Consider the following 18483-nt stretch of genomic DNA (forward strand, 5'->3'; position numbering starts at 1 on the left):
CGGTCACCACCTTTGTTAACCAAACCATAGCCCCGAGTGCCACATCCAATCTTTCCCTAAAGGCGAGGAGATTCCACCACCTCCCTGGGCAGCTCTTGGTGACATTTTGGAGCGGAGGAGAGCTGAAATCGGACAAACTTTTTAGTTCTGGGGTAACTTACGGCCTGAGCTTGGTGGAAGTGGGGAAAGAACGTTGTCTTGCGCTCGCTCCATCGAACGCTCGAGGAAAAACAGCGGCGGGAACTCCGGAAGCCCCGCGGGCACGGGGCCGGCGGCCGCCTCCTGCTTCTCCCCCGCGCGAGCTCCTTCCCGCCCGGCTCCTCCTCCGCAGGTGCCCGCCGGTGGCGGCTCTCTGTCCCCGCGGTGTCCCCTCAGCCCCGGGGCGCTCGGACCCTCCGGCCCTCCCCCTCCCCTCCCTCACGCTCTTCCCGCCACCCGCCGTCCCCTCACGGCGCGCGCCCCTCCCCTCCCTGCCGGCCCCGCGCGTGCGCGGAGCGCGGGCCCCGCCGGGCGGGCGGGCGGAGCCGAGCGGAGCCGCCGAGCGCAGCCGTGCCGAGCCCCGCGCAGCCCCGGCATTGTGCGGGCGGGCGCCCCGACACACGGACCGAGCCGCCGGCAGCGCCGAGCGCCGCGTTCCCCGCCGAGCCCGCCGCTCTCCTCTCAGCAGCATGTCGGGCCGGTCGGTGCGGGCCGAGACCCGGAGCCGGGCGAAGGATGATATCAAGCGGGTGATGGCGGCCATCGAGAAAGTGCGCAAATGGTGAGCGGGCCGCGCCGCGCCGGGACCCCGCGCCCGCGTCCCCCCCCACCGTACCCCGCGCGGGTCCGGGGCTCGCCGGCGGCCGCGGGGGGCGGGGAGCCGGCGGCACCCAGCAGCCATTTCGCTCCGGCGAGTCACATGAAGGCGGCGGCGGCGTGTGAGGGCGAGAGGCGGCTCCATTGTGCGGCCGAGCCCCTTCCCCGCCGCCCCCCGCCGCTCCCCGCGGGTCCCGGCCCGCCTCCCCTCGCCGCGGGTCCCGGGCCGGGCGCCTCGGGCATGGGCGGGCGGCGGGGTCGGGCCGGGAGCCTCCCGCTGTCGGTTCCTACAAAGGGCCCGAGGAGCGGGCCCGGGGTGGCTCCGCCGCCCGCTCTTCTGGGTGTTAATAGTGCTCGGAGAAGTGTTCTGCAAAAAAAAAAAAAACAACAACAAACCAAGAAACACGTTATGAATACCCCCGCGAAGCTCCCGAGAGTTGTTTATTTATTTATTTATTTATTTTGGTGTCGTTGCCTGTTTATGCATTGGTTTCACCTCCCAAGTTCCCGGGGTTTGCGCGTAAAAGCGCAGCAAACCCGAGCGCTATCGTCTCCGGGAGAGAGCGCGAAACTGCCCCTGGAACCTCTCTTAAATCGTAAAATTAAAGGTTATACCCCGTGTGAAATAACTCCCTTTTGTTAGGCCTTCAACGCGTTTTGGAATTTCCCCACTTTCGTATTTTTCCCCCCCCCCTGCTTTTGTTGGAAAAACCCACACGAGGTGTTTAAACAATGCAGTGAAAGCGGTCGCCGCCGTGCTGTGCGTGGTCGGTGCGGGGATTTGGGATAACATAAAGAGCAGTGCCGGTGTGACTCAAGAGCGAGTCTTTCTTCCAGCAAGTTGGCAGATTGTTCAGCAGTCTCTGTGCATGTGTCTCAAAATACTTTCTTTAAACGTTTGGAATCCACGGGGAAATCCCTTGCGTTATTGTTACTGTGCATCACTCAGCTGGTTTGAAGCTTTTAAATCAAGGGGACCCTTCTATTGTCCTCTTCAGCAAACGCTTTGTTTTCGTTTAAAAAAAAAAAAAGAGCAAAATACAGAATTGAGCGTGTTCGTTATTAGGGTGAAACAGATTGGTAAGTTTTAAATGGCCTTGAGCACACGAATGAGCCCTTTGACGTGAGCCGGACAAAGAATCGGGATGTGAGTCCAGTAACGCCGGGCACGGGATGGGGATTTCAGAGAATCCAGCCTTTGTGTAGGGAGCCGGAGCAGCCCCAGCTCCGCGGCTCGGGTGGGTTCAGGAACTCTCTTCTACTCGGGTGTTGTTTTTAAGTGGAGTTTGCTGACTGCTGGGCCGGCTTTGGAGGGTCAGACAATGTGCAGTGGTGTGACAGGACTTTTGTTCCAGCCGGAGCGTGGTTGGATGTGTGGGACTGTTCTGTGTGTAGGTATTTCATTCATGAGCACAGCACGCTCCCTTTGAATCCTGGTTTGTGGAATTCAGAGAGGAGTAGAGACAGGAGCTTAGCCATTCAACAAAATACCTAATTTATTTATTTTTTTTCTTGGCAAGGTCTCTCTGCCATCATGCCAGTTGCTATGGCTCTTTCTGTAAAACAGAAATCTTATGGTATAAATAGATTTCTCTACATTTTAGTCTTTGCGATAGACAACTTGTTTTCGAGGTTCCTGTGCAGTCATGCAGTGTTTCTGTTGATTATTGTATTGATATGACTTTTTGTGCTTGCAACTCACAAGTATTTACATAAAGCAATTTTCTTGTTTTTAAAGGAATCATAATTTGAAGGTTACCCCCCACCTGCAGTCAAATACAGCGGGAAATTTAGCCAGAGAGATTCTGTGTTTTGTGGTTTCAGTGTTTTGAGAAGACTTGGCTTGTTAAATTGAACTTTCCACACTAGCAATTCCTGCATCTTCAGAAGAGCCACATTGGCAATTTCCAAGTGTACAGTTTCATTTGCATAATAGGAGCAATTTGTTGCCATCCACAGCTCTTCTGTGGAAATGCAGCCACTGAAAATTAAAATACCTCGCATCCAGCATTTCCTAGAACAGAGTTTTGTGAGTTGTGTGCTCGGAGCAGCATGTGCCAGGGATGGTCAGGGAGACAGACCAGGCTGGGAACCCATCCGAGGCTTTGTCCAAGGCATAATCCACCTGTGCAGGTGTGCAGCACCTTGCTGTGCCTGGGTGTTCCTGAAACCCTGTGCTGCCACATCTGTGAATTTTGCCTGCTGGAAGGCAGCTTCCATCAGGGCAGACTTTGTTCCTCAGAAAATCAGTGTTCCTGGACAGCCAGTGCTTGGATGCAGGTCCCCTGTCTTCCTGTCCGTTCCCAGAGCGCGTGGCACTTCTGGTTATTGCTGGAACTTAGTAGTAAACAATGAAGTTGTTACGTTTTTATCTTGAGATTACTGTAACCTTATCTCCTTTGTTTAAACCACGCTCATGAATGAGCATCTGTTTTGGAAAACACACAGCACGTGGCTTACAGAATACATGGTTGCCTTGTGTTTGTGTGGCAGAAATGTTAAATTTCCACTGTAAGAGAGCAGTTCTGCCTTTCTTTAAAAATATACTTACAATTCTTCTCTAAGTCTATTTTTAAAAATCCTCTGAAATTATTTCAATAAATGGTACAGGATTTTATTTTTTTTTTGTCTTTAAAGGTTGATAGGTACATATAGATTCCAAGTGGGCTCTCAAGAACAGAGGGGCAAAAACTATCGTGCCCTCAACCAGCATTAGAAAAATGCTGAAGGCACTCCTGGTTTTTTTGTCAAAGTCTGATTTATTAAATGAAGGAAAATGCAGACATTACTGAGAGACAAGGAGCGAGCAGGAGGAAGGTATAAGTGGTAGGATGTCTTGGGAGGCAGTGGAATAATTTGCATGGGTACATAGCACTGCTGGACTTTAGGACAGCTGTGCAAACATGTAAGGATGGGGGTCTGGAATACCTGGTGGGGATGGGTAACCCTGGCTTTAGAGAGTGTACCAGGAATCAGGAAATCCCACTGTGGTGCCTTGCCTTTGAATTTCAGTGTTTCTTAGGAGTCCTTTGACCTTTTTCTGACCCATCAAAGCTCTGATCTGTGGGTAGTGATAACATCTTAGGAAGAAGAGGTGAACCTGGACAGCTGGTGAAAGTACCTGGAGACAGTTGAGGGGAAAAGTGCCGTGGGTTGTGGGTTGGCATCGTGAGCTGTGGCTATTTAGGATTTCTAGGCAGTGCTGCTGTAGCTTTTCTGTTCACTGTCTCCATTCAGACTTGCTGAAATGCTTTTGTGTGCTATGTAATGCTCTGAGGTTGAGCTTCTGCAGGTTTTGCTGCCTCCTTCTTCAAATAGGCTTTCACTCTGAAAAGGAGTCATGGTACAGAACTCCTTAACATGATGTCTTTGGAAAAAGGCTGCTACTCCCAGATCACCTCCCTGCTTTAGCCTGTGTGTGCTGGGTTTTCTCCTAAGACTGTAGTTCAAGTAGTGGTGGTTGAAGTAAAAATACCCAGTGTAGGTACAAGAATGCACTGAAGTTCTGTAGTGGCCCATACACTCTGAGTACCATGCTTGAATTATGATACCTTTGTTTTTTTTCTGGCTTGTGATTATTTCTTTCTGAGCCAGGATATGCTCTCTGACTTCAGTGGGAGCTGAAGGCAGAGTTTTGGCATGTGTAAGGCATGGTTCTCTCTGCTGTGAGAGGTGCTTGTGGCCACGTGGAGCCAAGCAGGGCTTGCTTTAAGCCATGTGTACCTTACAGGGGGCTCCCCAAATGTGCTGTACTTAGACAAACCCAGAGAGAAGGTGCCTGTGACCACATGTCTTCGTCCAGTCTCTCTACATGGCATTTTAATATATTTGCAGCCTGTTCAATAAACACCATGTGTGTTTGAGGCTCCTTCACTTTAGTCACTAGACAAACATCTACTCAGCAGTAGGCGTGCTCGGAAAAGCAAGCCTACGCTTCAAAAAAAATCATTTTTTTGTGCATCTGACAGCACTTTTTGTGTATAATAATGGCATATTCTTTCCCATCCACTTTCTCTTTTGCTTGATCCCACAGGGAGGTCATAATTCTGTGATTTTCACCAAACTCTGTTGCAATGCAAGTGAGTGTGATGTGATAAATTCAGCATTATGACGTCACTTCGTGATCACCAGCAGAAGATGGGGTATGTGGGAGCAAATCCATGTGTAAATGCACATCACTGTGATGAATGGAAGTCATGGGGAAAGGCCAGACAAGTGGGAAAGCCTTTTCTTGAGTGATACATTGGCAGTAAAGGCTTTCTGTGTCTCTGCCATCAAATGTTTCTGGCACTCACTGCTGCTGCAGAAGCTGCCTTGACACTTTCTGTATAAGTGTAATACACACTGTTGTATTTGCTCACCCGTATATTACTTTTATACGTGGAATCTGATGTTCATCTGTGGAGCTTTAGTGTTACTAAACAAAGTATAAATATATTTGAAAGTCTTGGGTTATTTAGAATAGGGAATTGAGTATATAATGATGTAACTTCTGAGATATCAGTATGCCTCAGGCATAAGCACTGAGGAAGTGTTGATACTAATGGTTACCCTTTGTACCCTTGGCTGTCCTTTAAATGCTGTGCAGATAGAGTTCAGAATTGAAAAATGCTTTTACACAATTTCAGATAAATGTAAGAGTTTGTTTCTGAATTTACTATAACTGAAATATTGAAGATACTTCTCAGTGTGGAAGATTAAAAGAGAAATATTAATGTGTATCAGTTTTGCCATTTTCTGTTGTTACTCTTGAGTCATTAGTGAAAGAACAGGAGAATTTTGAAAACAGGCAAAATGGTTTTTTTTGTAGAACTGTGTAGTTTATCAGCTAGACATGGACAAATAAAGTTGATAATTGTCACGTTTTTAGCCTAATAAAGTGTCAGATTGATGGTATTCCATTAGCCATCTTTCCCAATCCAACAGTCAACATAGAGCTCAACCCACAGAGAATAACAGAGTGCAATAACAGATTTTGCTCAGTCATCACTTATGAAAGGTGGAATTGAGTGATGGGAGTGGAATTCTGGTCAGGATCTTGGGGTGGGTGGGTGCAGCAGACAGGAAAACAGATGAAGAAACTATTTAAGGTTTCACAACAGACTGAGCACAAGAGTTCCTCATCCCTATTCCAGCACTGGGCCAGTGAGGATCTTCTGTGATTTGTGCAGCATTTCCCAAACTTGCTGCCATGGGCAGCAGCAGTAAATTGTCAGTTCTCACTGAGTGCAAAGGAAAGCCCCTGATCAGCAGGTTGGGATGGTGTCTTTGCAGAAAAGATTAAAAAGTGAGTGTTCAGAGTAGAAGTGGGTTTGGGTTTTTTGTTTGCTTGTTTGGATTTTGGGTTTTGTTTTGAAATGATAAGGCAGTAAGTATTACAGGTAATATTCTAAGCTTAATTTGCAATAAATGTTATAAATCCTGAAATTATTTTACCCTGTTGATCTTAAATGTCTGAAAGTCACTGCGTTTCTTTGTTAACAAATTTGTGTTTGTGCTGCCAATGCTTTTATTAAGTTTTAGAGGAGGTTGTCTTCTTTTTTTCTTATTAATACTTTCATGGTCTTAAACTGTCAATACTGTAATCGCACATGTAAAATATTTGCATAATAGCACTGTGATGTTGGGTTTTCTCTTTAGCCATAAGTGTTTGCAGGACTGGGATGTTGGTGTACTTCCATCACAAAATATTCTTATTCCCATTGTTGTCTGAATTTCTGTGTATTGAAATCAGTTTAAAAAATCCCTAGAGCTGAGGGTTATCAAAACTTAAAGTGGTTCATAAGAAGCTCAGAAGAGTTAAAATGTCAGGGCTAACTTTAATACTAGAAGGAAAAAGTTACTAATATAGGTTTCCTCCTGTGTTCTACAGTCTGTCCAGTGAAGATGCTGTGTGAGGCTGCTTTGAGATGCTAACAGGTATCTTGAACTTTTGGTTTTCCAGTGCAGCATCTCTAAGTAATATTTTGCTGTAGGAAAAGACTAAAATCTTGATATTTTAAAAAAAGCATTTATTCACCTCTCCCCACACCCAAAACAAAACCCCAGCTGGTTTTATTTCCATAATTTCAAAGGTTTTCTTAAGTAGTAATAAATCTAGTTTGTATTGTATCCTTAAAAAACCCCAAATTATATCATGATCATCTCTTCACAATTAAGTATGCTCTCATTATTGACATGCCCTCATCTCCACTGTCATTTTTATCGCATGTAGAACTCCAAATTAGAGTGAAATTGGATTTTGACATACTTTAGCCACTTATTGTACCCAAATGGCTGTGTCTAAACACATTGAGGGAACATTGCTCCATGAAGAGCACTGGGAAAGAAATTAATTTTAAATAGGTTTGGACTTTATGAATTAAAATATCATTATGGACAGAGCCAAAATGCATCAAATAGTCATATGTAGTTTAGTTTTGGTTTTGTTCTTAATTAAACAGGATAATGCCTCTTCTAAAGGGAAAATATAAGATTGGCTTTAGTAGCTAAAACAAATTGTCAGTAGGATGCTCGTGACATTTGTACAGTGTGGCTGCTTTTGATTCTGGAGGCCCTTTCTAAAAATGGAGCTATCACATATATAAAAATATATATATTTGGAGTCACATCCAGCTTCTCCCATCCTGCAAAGAACATCTTTAATTTTTTTAAATCTATAACTGGATCCCAAATCTATTACTTAAATGTGTTTATGGGAAAAAAAAATAAGCCTGAGATCTCATGCCAAATTAATTTCAGATGTTCCTGAATATTTAATGGAATCGGTCTTTGTTGTTAATTTTTAATTGATCAATTTGCAGAGCTGCATTGCAAACCCAGGATCCAGCAGTGGTAATCTGTGAAAACTGAAAACTGATCCCAGAAACGTGATGAAATTTCTCTGGCATTGTGGACCTTCTTTTAATCCCTGATGTGCAGAGCTCAAGGAATTCATCCCTCAGCGCTCAGCATCCCTCTCCATCCCAGCACTGGGACCCCCCTAAGGCAGAGCCACCCTGCAGCCACATTTCCTTCTCCATTTGTCAGTGTCACCATTCAGGGCTGGCAGGGTCTGCACAAAGCACCAGGTTGTGCTTTCCCCTCTCTGGTAGCCTCAGCCTTGCCTTTCCCCAGAGCTGGGCTCTCCAGAGTTCTGCACCACGGCACGAATTGCTCCCTGTGAGGCTGTTGGTCCTAGGCTGGAATTGCAGAGCTGTCTGTCAGGGGTGTGGAGTGAGCATTAAATTACCAGCAGCAAAATTCTGCCCCCCAAATAAAGCTCAGATGGTCAAAATGGATCTAGATTTCTAATCCCATTAAACAGCTTCATGACAATCAAAACACACTGGTCTGTCTAAACCCTCTTCTGCTGTCTAGAAACTTAAGTGAAAATTGTAGGCATTAAATCTGCATTTTCAATTGCTGTTCTTCTTTACTTTATCTTTAATCCAGATCTTATTACTGCTACTGCAGTTACTCACCCAGTCAAGTAAGAGCCCTGAGAAATCTGGAGGTTAGCAGTGCTCTAGCAAGTTGTGAAATGCAAAGAACAATTTGCACAATGCAGTGCTAAAGACGATGTAATAGAGATCATCCTACTTAATAGCCTATTTAAAACCCTGACAACTTACAGTAGTAGATCACTCTCTTCTGAGTCTGAAGTTTAACTTCTCCTGCATTGTAATTTTGTAGGGAGAAGAAGTGGGTGACAGTTGGCGACACATCCCTAAGGATTTACAAATGGGTACCAGTAACAGAGCCTAAAGTGGATGATGTAAGTATCCTGCAGTATCTTGCTTTTTCCGGATGTAGATGCTCCTGTTTAGGCAGAGTCTAAAGAAATATTCTTTGATTTTCATTGAGCCTTTAAGCTAAAACTGGTGTGGGTCTTGCAAGCTCCAGAGAGATGTTGATCTCTACAGCAAGTGATGTTGATGGGTGAGTGTGTGACAGTCTCCCTGGAGTCAGCTGGGATCAGTTCTCAGATAACTTAAACATGCAGCTGAAACCAAGTTTGAAAGCCATTCTCTTAACTAACTGGGAGCCAGGGAGGGAAAGTTATGACATAGATTATTTTCCCCCTCCTTCTGCCTGGTGATATAAAGAAAGTAGCTGGTTTGGAACAGGGCAAGAGAACATATTCTATGTGTTCATCACTGCTGTTTTGCTCAGAAATGGGTGGAAAACACTGCCATGAGTGTAGGAATATCCTGTGGAGCTGAGATCACTTTATTGAGATGTCCAGCCAAATAATACAGCAGCACATGCTTCTGTTGTCATGTGTGTTTTCTCTTGATGAATGTTCTGTCTGTGCATCCTGTTTATGTTGTGTGCACTGTTCGTGTGGTGTAAAAATAAGTGTGAAAATCAAAGTCGATAGGACTGACAAATTGGTGTCTAAAATGATCTTTGCTCTCTACTTAACAAATTGTGATATGTGATAGAGAGAACACTAACCCATGATACCACAGTAGATTAATGACACAACAGAAAACATATCCTAAATTTGGTATTCTTTCCTTGGACTGTCATGTACTTTTACTTTACCTGAAATAGGAGTGAAGGCCTATTTGGAAGAAAACTTCTATATTAATAGATGTGTAAAATGATGGTTTTTCAGACAGGACAATGTCATGACCTTGTCTTACTCAGACTCCAATTTTAAGACCCATTTCTTTTTTTAATTAGGATTGCTTTAACTGAGTTGGTTTCTTTCTGTGCTTCGGTTGTTCCACAGATTTCAGGGACTGTCAGAGTTGTGGTAAACCTCAGGGGTTCTTCCAGTGCTTGGGCAGCATCTCTCTAAAGTTACCCCTTGGGATTTGGGAAACCATTCCATTCTTTCTAGTTGTCAAATGTTTTAGTCTTGATTTTATTATTTATAGTACAAAGTGGGGGAAAATTGTGCTATCCATGTGAGAGGGAGTGCAGGGTTTAGGATATTTAGGCTCAGGGCTTCTGGCAGTTGTCTTCCTGCTGTTCAGCTGTGCCTGCAGGATGGGTGCTGTGGGACTTGGAAACAGAATTTCTAAGTGAGCTTCTGGAGGATTTTTCAAGGTCACTGCTCCCCAAAGTCAGGTTCTCTGTTATGAGGAATGGGTTTATGTAATGGTTTCTGTGTGCAGAGTTTAATTGTGTTTTCTAAGCCATCATCTCCAGGTTGAGGCTCCAGATCTGCTGAAACTGGGACACTTGTTTAAGAGCAGTTACACTAGTGTCCTACAGTCATCTTTTTTTTTTTTTTTTTTTTTTTTTTTTAAGTAGAGGCTGTTGTGCAGCTGCAGTTGTTGCAGGCTTGATGTTGGCAAAGTTTCTGTCCTGTTGTTCTGGAAGTTCTCACAAATAACACAAGCACATGTATTTTAACAATAAATACCAGGTAGGGATAATTTTGTCATGGACATCCTTTTATATCCAGTTTCATCCACTCTGAAGAACCAGACAGTATATTTGCTTTTCAATGAAATAGGAGAATGTAACCTTCCCTATTTTGAATGAAAGTTGTCTTTGATTTTGGTGAACAGAAATTAAATTACTCCCCCTCCTGTGTTGCTCCTTAGACACTTTGCACTACAGTTAGCTTGGCTCTTCCTCCTCCTGGTTGTAGAAGGCTCTTCTGGAACCTCACCACTTTGATGGTCAAACCTCTTTATAAAACACCTGTCAGCTTAAATTGCTCTCAGTCACCTTCAGTATTTCTTTTGTGGCAAAAGTGTCAATTTTAAAAAAACAGCAAAACCAAACCTGAGAGAGATCATGCCCCCTCTGACCTTCCATTTTGCAATAAAGAAGTCCATGTGCTCTCACCTCTGTTTTCGTGCATCGAGTAAAATCTGTCTTCTCTAAGTAAAAATACTGTTTAGAAGTAAGCTTAATAATATGTTCAAAATAGAGAGAAAAGTCCCTCCAGGTATCACTTGTTGAATTTCTTCTGCAGTCTTAGACAATATTCAATTGTGGTTCAGTTCCTCCCCTCCCTGGAGGATGCTCTCTGTCCAAAAGGGTGAGCTGAGAGCATTCTTCCTGGAGTCAGGCTTTTAATTATCTCCCCAGCAGGCAGGATCTCCAAAAGCAGTGCAGCTGGCTCTTTTTCCTGTGAGACTGATTACGTCACCTCCTAATTGCAAATGCTGCATCCCTTAGCAGGCACAGATTCCCCACGTGATGGATGCCACGGTCCCTTCCTTTGTTTTCATCCTTGTGGGCTGGGAGCAGGTTGGGACCTACAGCTCATGCAGGGCTGTCGTGCTTGTGCTCTTTGGTTTAGGTCAGTCTGATTTTTCTTAATCCATCTTTCAGTTTTAAGGAAGAAACAGCGTTAGCTGTAGAGAAGGAGGAGGTTTCAGTTGAGAGCTGTTTTTACAGAAGTGCTGAGTGGGGAGGGTTTTACACAGCAACGTGGATTTCTCTACGTGGCCGTAGCCTCATTTGTGTGTGGTGCCTTTTGTTTTTCAGAAAAATAAGAATAAGAAAAAGGGCAAAGATGAAAAATGTGGCTCTGAAGTGACCACTCCAGAGAACAGCTCCTCCCCAGGGATGATGGACATGCATGGTGAGTGGGAGAAGGTCAGACCCAATTCCCCTCTTAGACTGTGAAAGTGTAAACCAACAACCTCACATTCTGCACTGCTCTGATGTGTGGACTTGAAGCAAAATGAAAAACACCATCAGATGCTCACTTGGTACCTTGGACTTCTCTTCTATGGATGTACTAACAATTGTTTAAATGCCATGTATATTTGGGCTATGAGTGTAAGGGAAAAAAAAACTTATTACTGGAATTAAATATGAAAATAAATTTAGAACTATCATTCAAAGCACTGCACTCAGGTGGAGTAATACCTCAGCAGAGTTTGCTGCCTGAAGAACTAAAAATCCCCCAAAGCCTCAGTGGGACCTACTATAATTTAGGCAGGTTTTGTACTTATTAACTCTCTTGCTGATTAAGGTCAAGAGAATTCTGCAAGAGCCAAGAAAGCAAGCCCTGGTTTTGTGGTGCCTTCCTTCTGCTGCAGCTTGATGAAATTAATTGCTCAAGAAAACATGTTTTGTTTGCCAGTCTATGAGGTCTATTTTATTTCACTTTATTTTTTTTTAACGTGACTTTTGAGTGTTAGCTTGATGTTTATTACAGAGCAGCTTGCACAGCTCAGCTCTGCTTCAGGTTTTTACCTCCTGGGTGTTTGGATAACAGTTATGGCTGAGAACACAGCACTGTTCAAGCTGATAAGAGAGGATCACTTTTTAGGGGATTGTAAATTTTTTATTCAGTTTTATTTGCACTTGTGTTGCCTCATGGCTGCTTTTTGCAGTGCTGACAGCAAGTGTGGTCTTGAATTAGCAGGGGTTTTGCAGATCTGGATTAATTTTTCATCTGTTTCAAACCTTTTAACTTTTGCCTTGGTCAGTTCATTTAATTTTTTAAAGTCTTGCTTCTCCCATCCATGAGGTGAATGTACTACTTGCTTTTTTATCACTTACTACCTGTGGTTTTAACTACAATTTCACACTGTACAATTTTGTGATAAACTTAATCTGAATTAACTTCAGGCTGCTTTGGAACAGCAGCTCTGTCTTCCTGAAGTCCTTTGGATGTGATGGTTGTACAGATGCAGAGGGAGGTGGATTGACTTGTATTCCAGTAATTTAATTAATAATATTTTGCAGGGTTAGTTTTCTTTAGGGAGCAGGAACTTCCCTCTTGGTTATCCATGGATCTTAGTCTGGCTTAAAGGAAGTTGCACCTCAGTGCCATCCATTAAATAATATCTGAGCTATTTAAACCATTATCACAGGGAGGGCACAGGCAGAATATTTCCTGTTAACTACAGATCTGTGCTGCAGAAGATTGCTGTGATCCAAGTCTTTGAGGGCTAGAGAATATTCTCTACAATTATCACTTAGAAACTGTTGGTATTGGGACCAGATGTTACATTTCACCTTGAAGGGGTTTTGGGTTGGTTTTTTATGACCTTCAGGACTCAATTCAAAAATGTCTGCATATCTGAACATTAGAGTGATGGGTATTTGTAAATCTGCAGCATGAACTTCCTTAGCCCTGTGTTATATGAGACTGCCACTTTGGCTGATCTGGTTTACTTACATTTATATATATTAGATACACAAAATTCTGTTGTTTTTTTATTGGATCTGAGTAAAATACTCTTTGTTTTAATGCATAAAATTGGTTGGAATTAGATTTTTATTAACTGTTTGAAAAGTCCTTAAGCTGATGTGGAAGAAAGTTGGGTGTGTAGTGTGAGTCTAAATGATTGGACTCCATCCTTAATGAGCTGAACTCTACCATGTGCTTTCAGGGAATAATATGGAAGGATTAAGGTATGCTTTGTATCTCGTCACATAAAACTTCACTGGTTTTCACTCTTCTGTTCACAGATGACAATAGCAACCAGAGTTCAATAGCTGATGCTTCTCCAATAAAACAGGAGAACAGCAGTAATTCCAGTCCAGCACCAGAGCAGAACTTGGCAACACAAGCAGACAGCACTGAAGTCAAGTCTGACGAAACTCAGGCAGAGGCAAAGGAGCAGCCTGGTTCAGAAGGTGAGCTGGGAGGGCCATTTGAAAGCCAAACAAAAAAAAAAAGTTATCCTTTAGTGTGTTATTTATTTGCTTATCCACTTTAGGAACTGGAAAATAATTTGACAGAGATGGTTTCTGTATTCTTGGCATTTATGTGAAAATGGGCCACAACTTCTCTGACCTACTGGTGATCTTTCATACAACTGGAAAGGTCACACTGACATTCAGGGGTCTTTTAAGAGAGAAACAAACAAAATACTGTTTTTTTGTTCTCAAATATCAGTCTTGAAGGAAGAAATAATTTAAAATCATCTTTGAAATGGCTGCTACCATGTAATCACACAAATCCTGCAAGGTGTTAGTTTGTGTAGATCGCTGGAAGTTTATGCCCTAGTGTGACAGTAAAATAGAGGTGAGATACTTTGAAATTACTTTTTAAATTGTGTAAACTATAATGCAAGCTTTCCTTTCTCTTAACCCTGCTAGCTACATATTCAAAAGTTATCTCTGAGTTCTGTCCTAATTTTCTAAAAGCATTGTAAGATTCTATTGCAGTTGTGGACAGATTAAAAATACATGTGGGTTAAGGGATTGTTCTGAATCTCACTCTTTAAATGATATTTTTGGCAGTTGAAACATGCTCTGTATTCTTGGAAAGATAACTTTCTTTGTCCTGTTATAACTGATAAAAGATGTCCTTAACACCATTCTAACAATTTGGTTGTGGAATTCTTCCCATACCAAAGCAATTAAATTACACCCTCCTGATGTAGTTCTTCACTCAGTAGATCCAGTGACCAATTTAAATTTAGAGGTTTTATCTTGGTAATGCCAGAGTGGTTAAATATGTTAAGTGTTGTCATTGTTAACTGGGGTTAAAATTTGACAACAGAACCATCACCAATTTGGAATAAATCAGAGCACTGTTTCCTTCAAAGAATAGCTCCACTGGCATATTTGGCCACAGTAAACAGTAAGGATTTACTCCTTGGTGCAGTATTGTCTGAATTTGCTTATGTGAAGCTGTTACATAGCATGCATGGTCCCCTGGTTAAATTTAGGTCTGGGGAAAATCATACCAAGTCCTCTGGATTAGTTCCAGAGCCAGTCATTGTAAAATGAAAGGGAGACATAATGGCAAAAAAATTACCTGTTATTATTGTGGGGAGGTTTCAGTTGGTTAAATGCTGTGTAAACAATTTATTAAACATTTATCTACCTTGTTGTGATCAGCCAGAGCCCTGCAATTGGGACATTATTCTGCTGGACAGGGTTAATAACCTTGGATGTCTCTCGTGTTACTCCACTGCAACCAGGGAGTTCCTGTAAGCCACTCTGTGTGGTCAGAAATGCTTCATGAGCAATTCTTAAATAAATCAGGTGGATTCAAAGCATTCAGCTGTGTGAACAAGTGCTGCAGGCACTACAGGAATAGCTTGAGGCTTGGTGGTTTAAGGTATAGATCCCCTTGCCCAAAGGTCAGCAGCAGGCTGAGTGTTTCATCAGGAGCAGCTGGAAGAGAACAGCAGTGATGGGCTGGGGCTGGCTGTGTCATGGGGAGATGGGCACGTGGCCAAGTGCTCCTCAGCTCAGTGAGGGCTGAGAGATACACAGCAAAAATCAAAACTCAGACTTCTTTGGACCCTTGGGACTTGTTTCTTTATCAGCATGAAGATGGTTTTCTGGTGAGATGTGGAGAGGAAGAGGATTCTGCCCGAGTTCTCTGAATGTGATCTTTGAGATGCTCATGATGGGCATCACTTTGTCTTGAATTCAGAAATGTTTGTGATGCTTTTTATACATACAGAAATATCCATTACTCACTGGTTATGGCATCTTCGTTAACCAAAGCTGTCCCAACAATTTTGTTTGATCTTGCATTTCTCTTTATATGGAATAAATTCATATAATTGGGTCAGGAATCTAGGAATACATTTTACATGCCCCTGTCCCCTGTTTTAGTAAAAGGGTGCTTTAACCTTGAATGTTCTATAAGTCTTGTTCTGAGAGAGAGAAGGGCTTAAAAAAAACCCAACCAACCTAAAAAAGCCCCAAAACCCAGTGAAAACTGGAAGCAATTAACAGCTGTGATAGGCTGGAGGACTTCTTCACACCTGTCCACCAGAATTCCAAATTTAGTAGTTAAGCTGGTTAGCTGAATTGCTAAATTCTGTCTCAAATGCAGTATCAAGCCAAAAAAAAAAAAAAGGATTTTAAATACATGGCTGAATTTGGATTCGGGTAACTTTATTCTCTCTGCTTAGCCACAGGTTTTTAGATCCATTAGCTGTGGATTCAGTCCAATTCAGCCTTTTGCTTCTGGTTTGAAGGAATTCCTTTGCAGTCCAGACTAGTTTGCTGAGGGCTCAGATATCCTGGTTGAGGCTGTGCAGGAGCTTGGCTCCCTCTAGGGTCTGATCCCAGGGTCTGTGCTCCAGCAGCAGGAAGGAAAAGCTCAGGCAGCAGTTAGGTTGTGATCGTGGAGTTTGTGCTAAATTAATCATATTTGTTATAATCACACTTGTTACGTGTGTTTTCATTAATAGTGACAGTGTGGGTGAAATGGATGTGCTGGGGATATGGCTGATGGGAAGACGTCCTGGAAAGTTGCTGAAAGCTTTCGTTTGTTTGTTTAAAATTATTTCTTGCCATTTCAGATACCTCTGATGAACAGAATTCACAGTCTTCAATGGAAAATTCCATGAATAGTTCAGAGAAAGCAGAAATTCAGTCCTCTGGAGAAAATGATTTAATTACAGAGGCATCTAAAAACTCTCAGGTAACTTTAAGTGCAATAGTCTGATTGCATGGATCTTGGAAAAGTTTATTTTTACTTAAAAGCAAATATAAGGAGGACGGTTGTGTATTTCCATTAATTTCCAAAGTGAGGACAGTAAAGCAGCTATAGAGTATTAAATGTGCCTGTACCTGGTTTTGTGGTCCAGGTGACTGGCTGCTTGAGTATCACAGAATTGGAACAGTAAAACCACACTGGTCTGATGGATTTCTTGGTTTCTTAAACCAGACCATGTTTCTATGTGAATATTAACATTTTACATTAATAAATTGCTTGGAACAAACCTACTTGACCCTTTGAGGACCATTCAGAAGTAAAACACCTTCTGTAAAGCTAAATGCTTCTAGCAGTTAGGAGAGTTAATTTGTGGATGCTTGGGTGTTCACTCATTGAAGCACTGAAAAATTCTGGATGGGTAGGAAGAAGAAGTTTTCCTTGCAGTTGTGCCCTTGTCAGGTGCAGGACAAGTCCAGATCCTCAGGCAGAGCCCTGCTCCTCCTGGTTTTCCTGTGGGTCCTCAGTTTCAGTGCCCCCTCCATCAAGGCTATTCCTTGGAATATTCGCTGTGGGTTTTAGCCTGGAACTAGAATTTTGCCCTTTGTAGACAACAACAAGAAGTGCAAAAATGTTGAGGTAAGATGTAAGTAGAGAAGTGATTGAAGGCAGCACTGGGACATGTTCTGGCATCCAGGGATGCTTTGTCTGGGACACATCACACACTGGGGAATTTGGTGGTGTTTGTTTGATGTTTATGGTGCCTGAACTTCAGTGCATTGATAACGTGACTCTTTTTCTTTTCCCCCCTCATTAAGGACTCTGAAGGAGTGCCACCTTCTAAAAAGATGAAAGTAGAGGCTTCCCAACAAAATGTTGAAGAGATTTAGACTATAGATTTTTCTGGTCAGTTTTTATGTAAGGTACATCAGTGGGCTTAATTATAGAACAACCTTACTTAAGCATCTTCTCTTGGATGAGGACAGAACTCCTAACTTTTCAAGTTACCAAGCAAAAGTCCAAGAAAGCCTAACAAAGGTTTAACTTCTCAGACACTGAAAACTTTTTCCTGTGAAACATTGAGAACTTTTAAGTTACTGTCTCTGAAATGGTTGGAGTAAACAACTCAGGAGGGGTCTACGCACTGTTTCTAAAGTCAAAATTACAATTATGTTGCTGCTGTATTTTTTTTTTTCATTTCTCTATTTAACATTGTAAGATATTTAAGGATGGTACAGGTCAGGTATTAGCTTTCATGTGAAGTTCATTGTTCTGGCGTGATGTCTGCTTTTGTTTTGTGCCTTGTGTTCTGAAAACAGTGCTAACTTTTAAAAGTTGTTTTGCAACTGTCTCCTTTGCAGAGTGGCCTATGTTTGCATAATGCCATGTAGTAAGGCTTTTTTTTTTTCTTTTTCTTTTTTTGTTTGGGGTTTTTGTTTCGTTTTTAAGTTTTAAATCCCTGGTGCTTAAATTTTTAAACAACTATAAATCAGGAAGCCATTTTCACTCTTGGAGTCCAAGGAGAAAAAGGAGCTTGATATTTTATTTTAGCAGCTATAGTGGAGATCTTTTATTGAATGCATGGCATTCGCAACTGTAAATTTGGTCTTCTAAATACTTAACTTCATCAGAAGTTAACATGATCTGTTTACCATTTATAGTCCAGATCTGAATAGATATTTTAACACAGGCACTTAAAATACTTACGTATTAGGTCCAGATCTCTGTACTGGGTACAACTTGCTTTACAGAAAAGTTCCACTATGTACATAAATAGGATCAAAGGGATTGATGCACAGTTTATTTTCAATTGGTCTTTTTTGATATCATGTTTTCACTGAACTGGATTTCATTGTACTGTTTCATTATGAGATGTTTACTTCCACGTTCCAGGAAAATACTGTATTGAGGGGGGGTGGGTTCCTTATTCTCTTTCAGCAAGTCTTGTAAATAAGCCTTGTTGGTTCCATAGTCCAGTTCCTAACTCCAGTTAGGAACATTCCTTCTCTTCCAATTAACGTTGAAGCGTGCTTCTGCTAACTAAACTAAGGGAAAGGCACAAGGTAAGTGCAGCTCCCCTCAAATTCCTGCCAAGCAGAAAAGTGTGGAACCATCTGCATCAGGTCACGAGGGTCTGGTCTTCCAGTGGGCTTTGTACTTCCAGGGAATAAACACCCGGTGTCGGTGGAACTGATCTCCCACTTCCATGCACACACATCCATCCATGTGTCCATCCCTGCTGCTGGATCAGGCCTTTGCTCTGTCTTCTCCTGGTGTGGGTGATGGAACTTGGAATTTCAAAGATGATCTCACAGCTCTGGGAATGGTTGCGTGTAGTTTGTAAGCTGAAAAAACTGTAAATACTTTTTTAG

General features: G+C 42.6%; 1 protein-coding gene across 2 annotated transcripts; it reads left to right on the forward strand.

The window, feature by feature from the left end:
• The first annotated feature begins 668 nt into the window (after positions 1 to 668).
• Positions 669 to 17448, forward strand: BCL7A (BAF chromatin remodeling complex subunit BCL7A). Of its 2 annotated transcripts, none has more exons than XM_062504245.1 (6): positions 669 to 760; positions 8470 to 8551; positions 11233 to 11329; positions 13174 to 13341; positions 15978 to 16099; positions 16930 to 17448. In XM_062504245.1, the coding sequence occupies exons 1-6, from the start codon at positions 669 to 671 to the stop codon at positions 16999 to 17001; spliced, it is 633 nt and encodes a 210-aa protein (XP_062360229.1). In that variant the 3' UTR covers positions 17002 to 17448. The 2 variants fall into 2 exon arrangements, with proteins under 2 accessions (XP_062360229.1, XP_062360230.1); XM_062504246.1 differs by lacking the exon at positions 669 to 760 and adding an exon at positions 4903 to 4937.
• The last annotated feature ends 1035 nt before the right edge of the window (positions 17449 to 18483 follow it).

Source organism: Cinclus cinclus, chromosome 17 (assembly GCF_963662255.1).
Source record: "Cinclus cinclus chromosome 17, bCinCin1.1, whole genome shotgun sequence".
Lineage (NCBI taxonomy): Eukaryota > Metazoa > Chordata > Aves > Passeriformes > Cinclidae > Cinclus > Cinclus cinclus.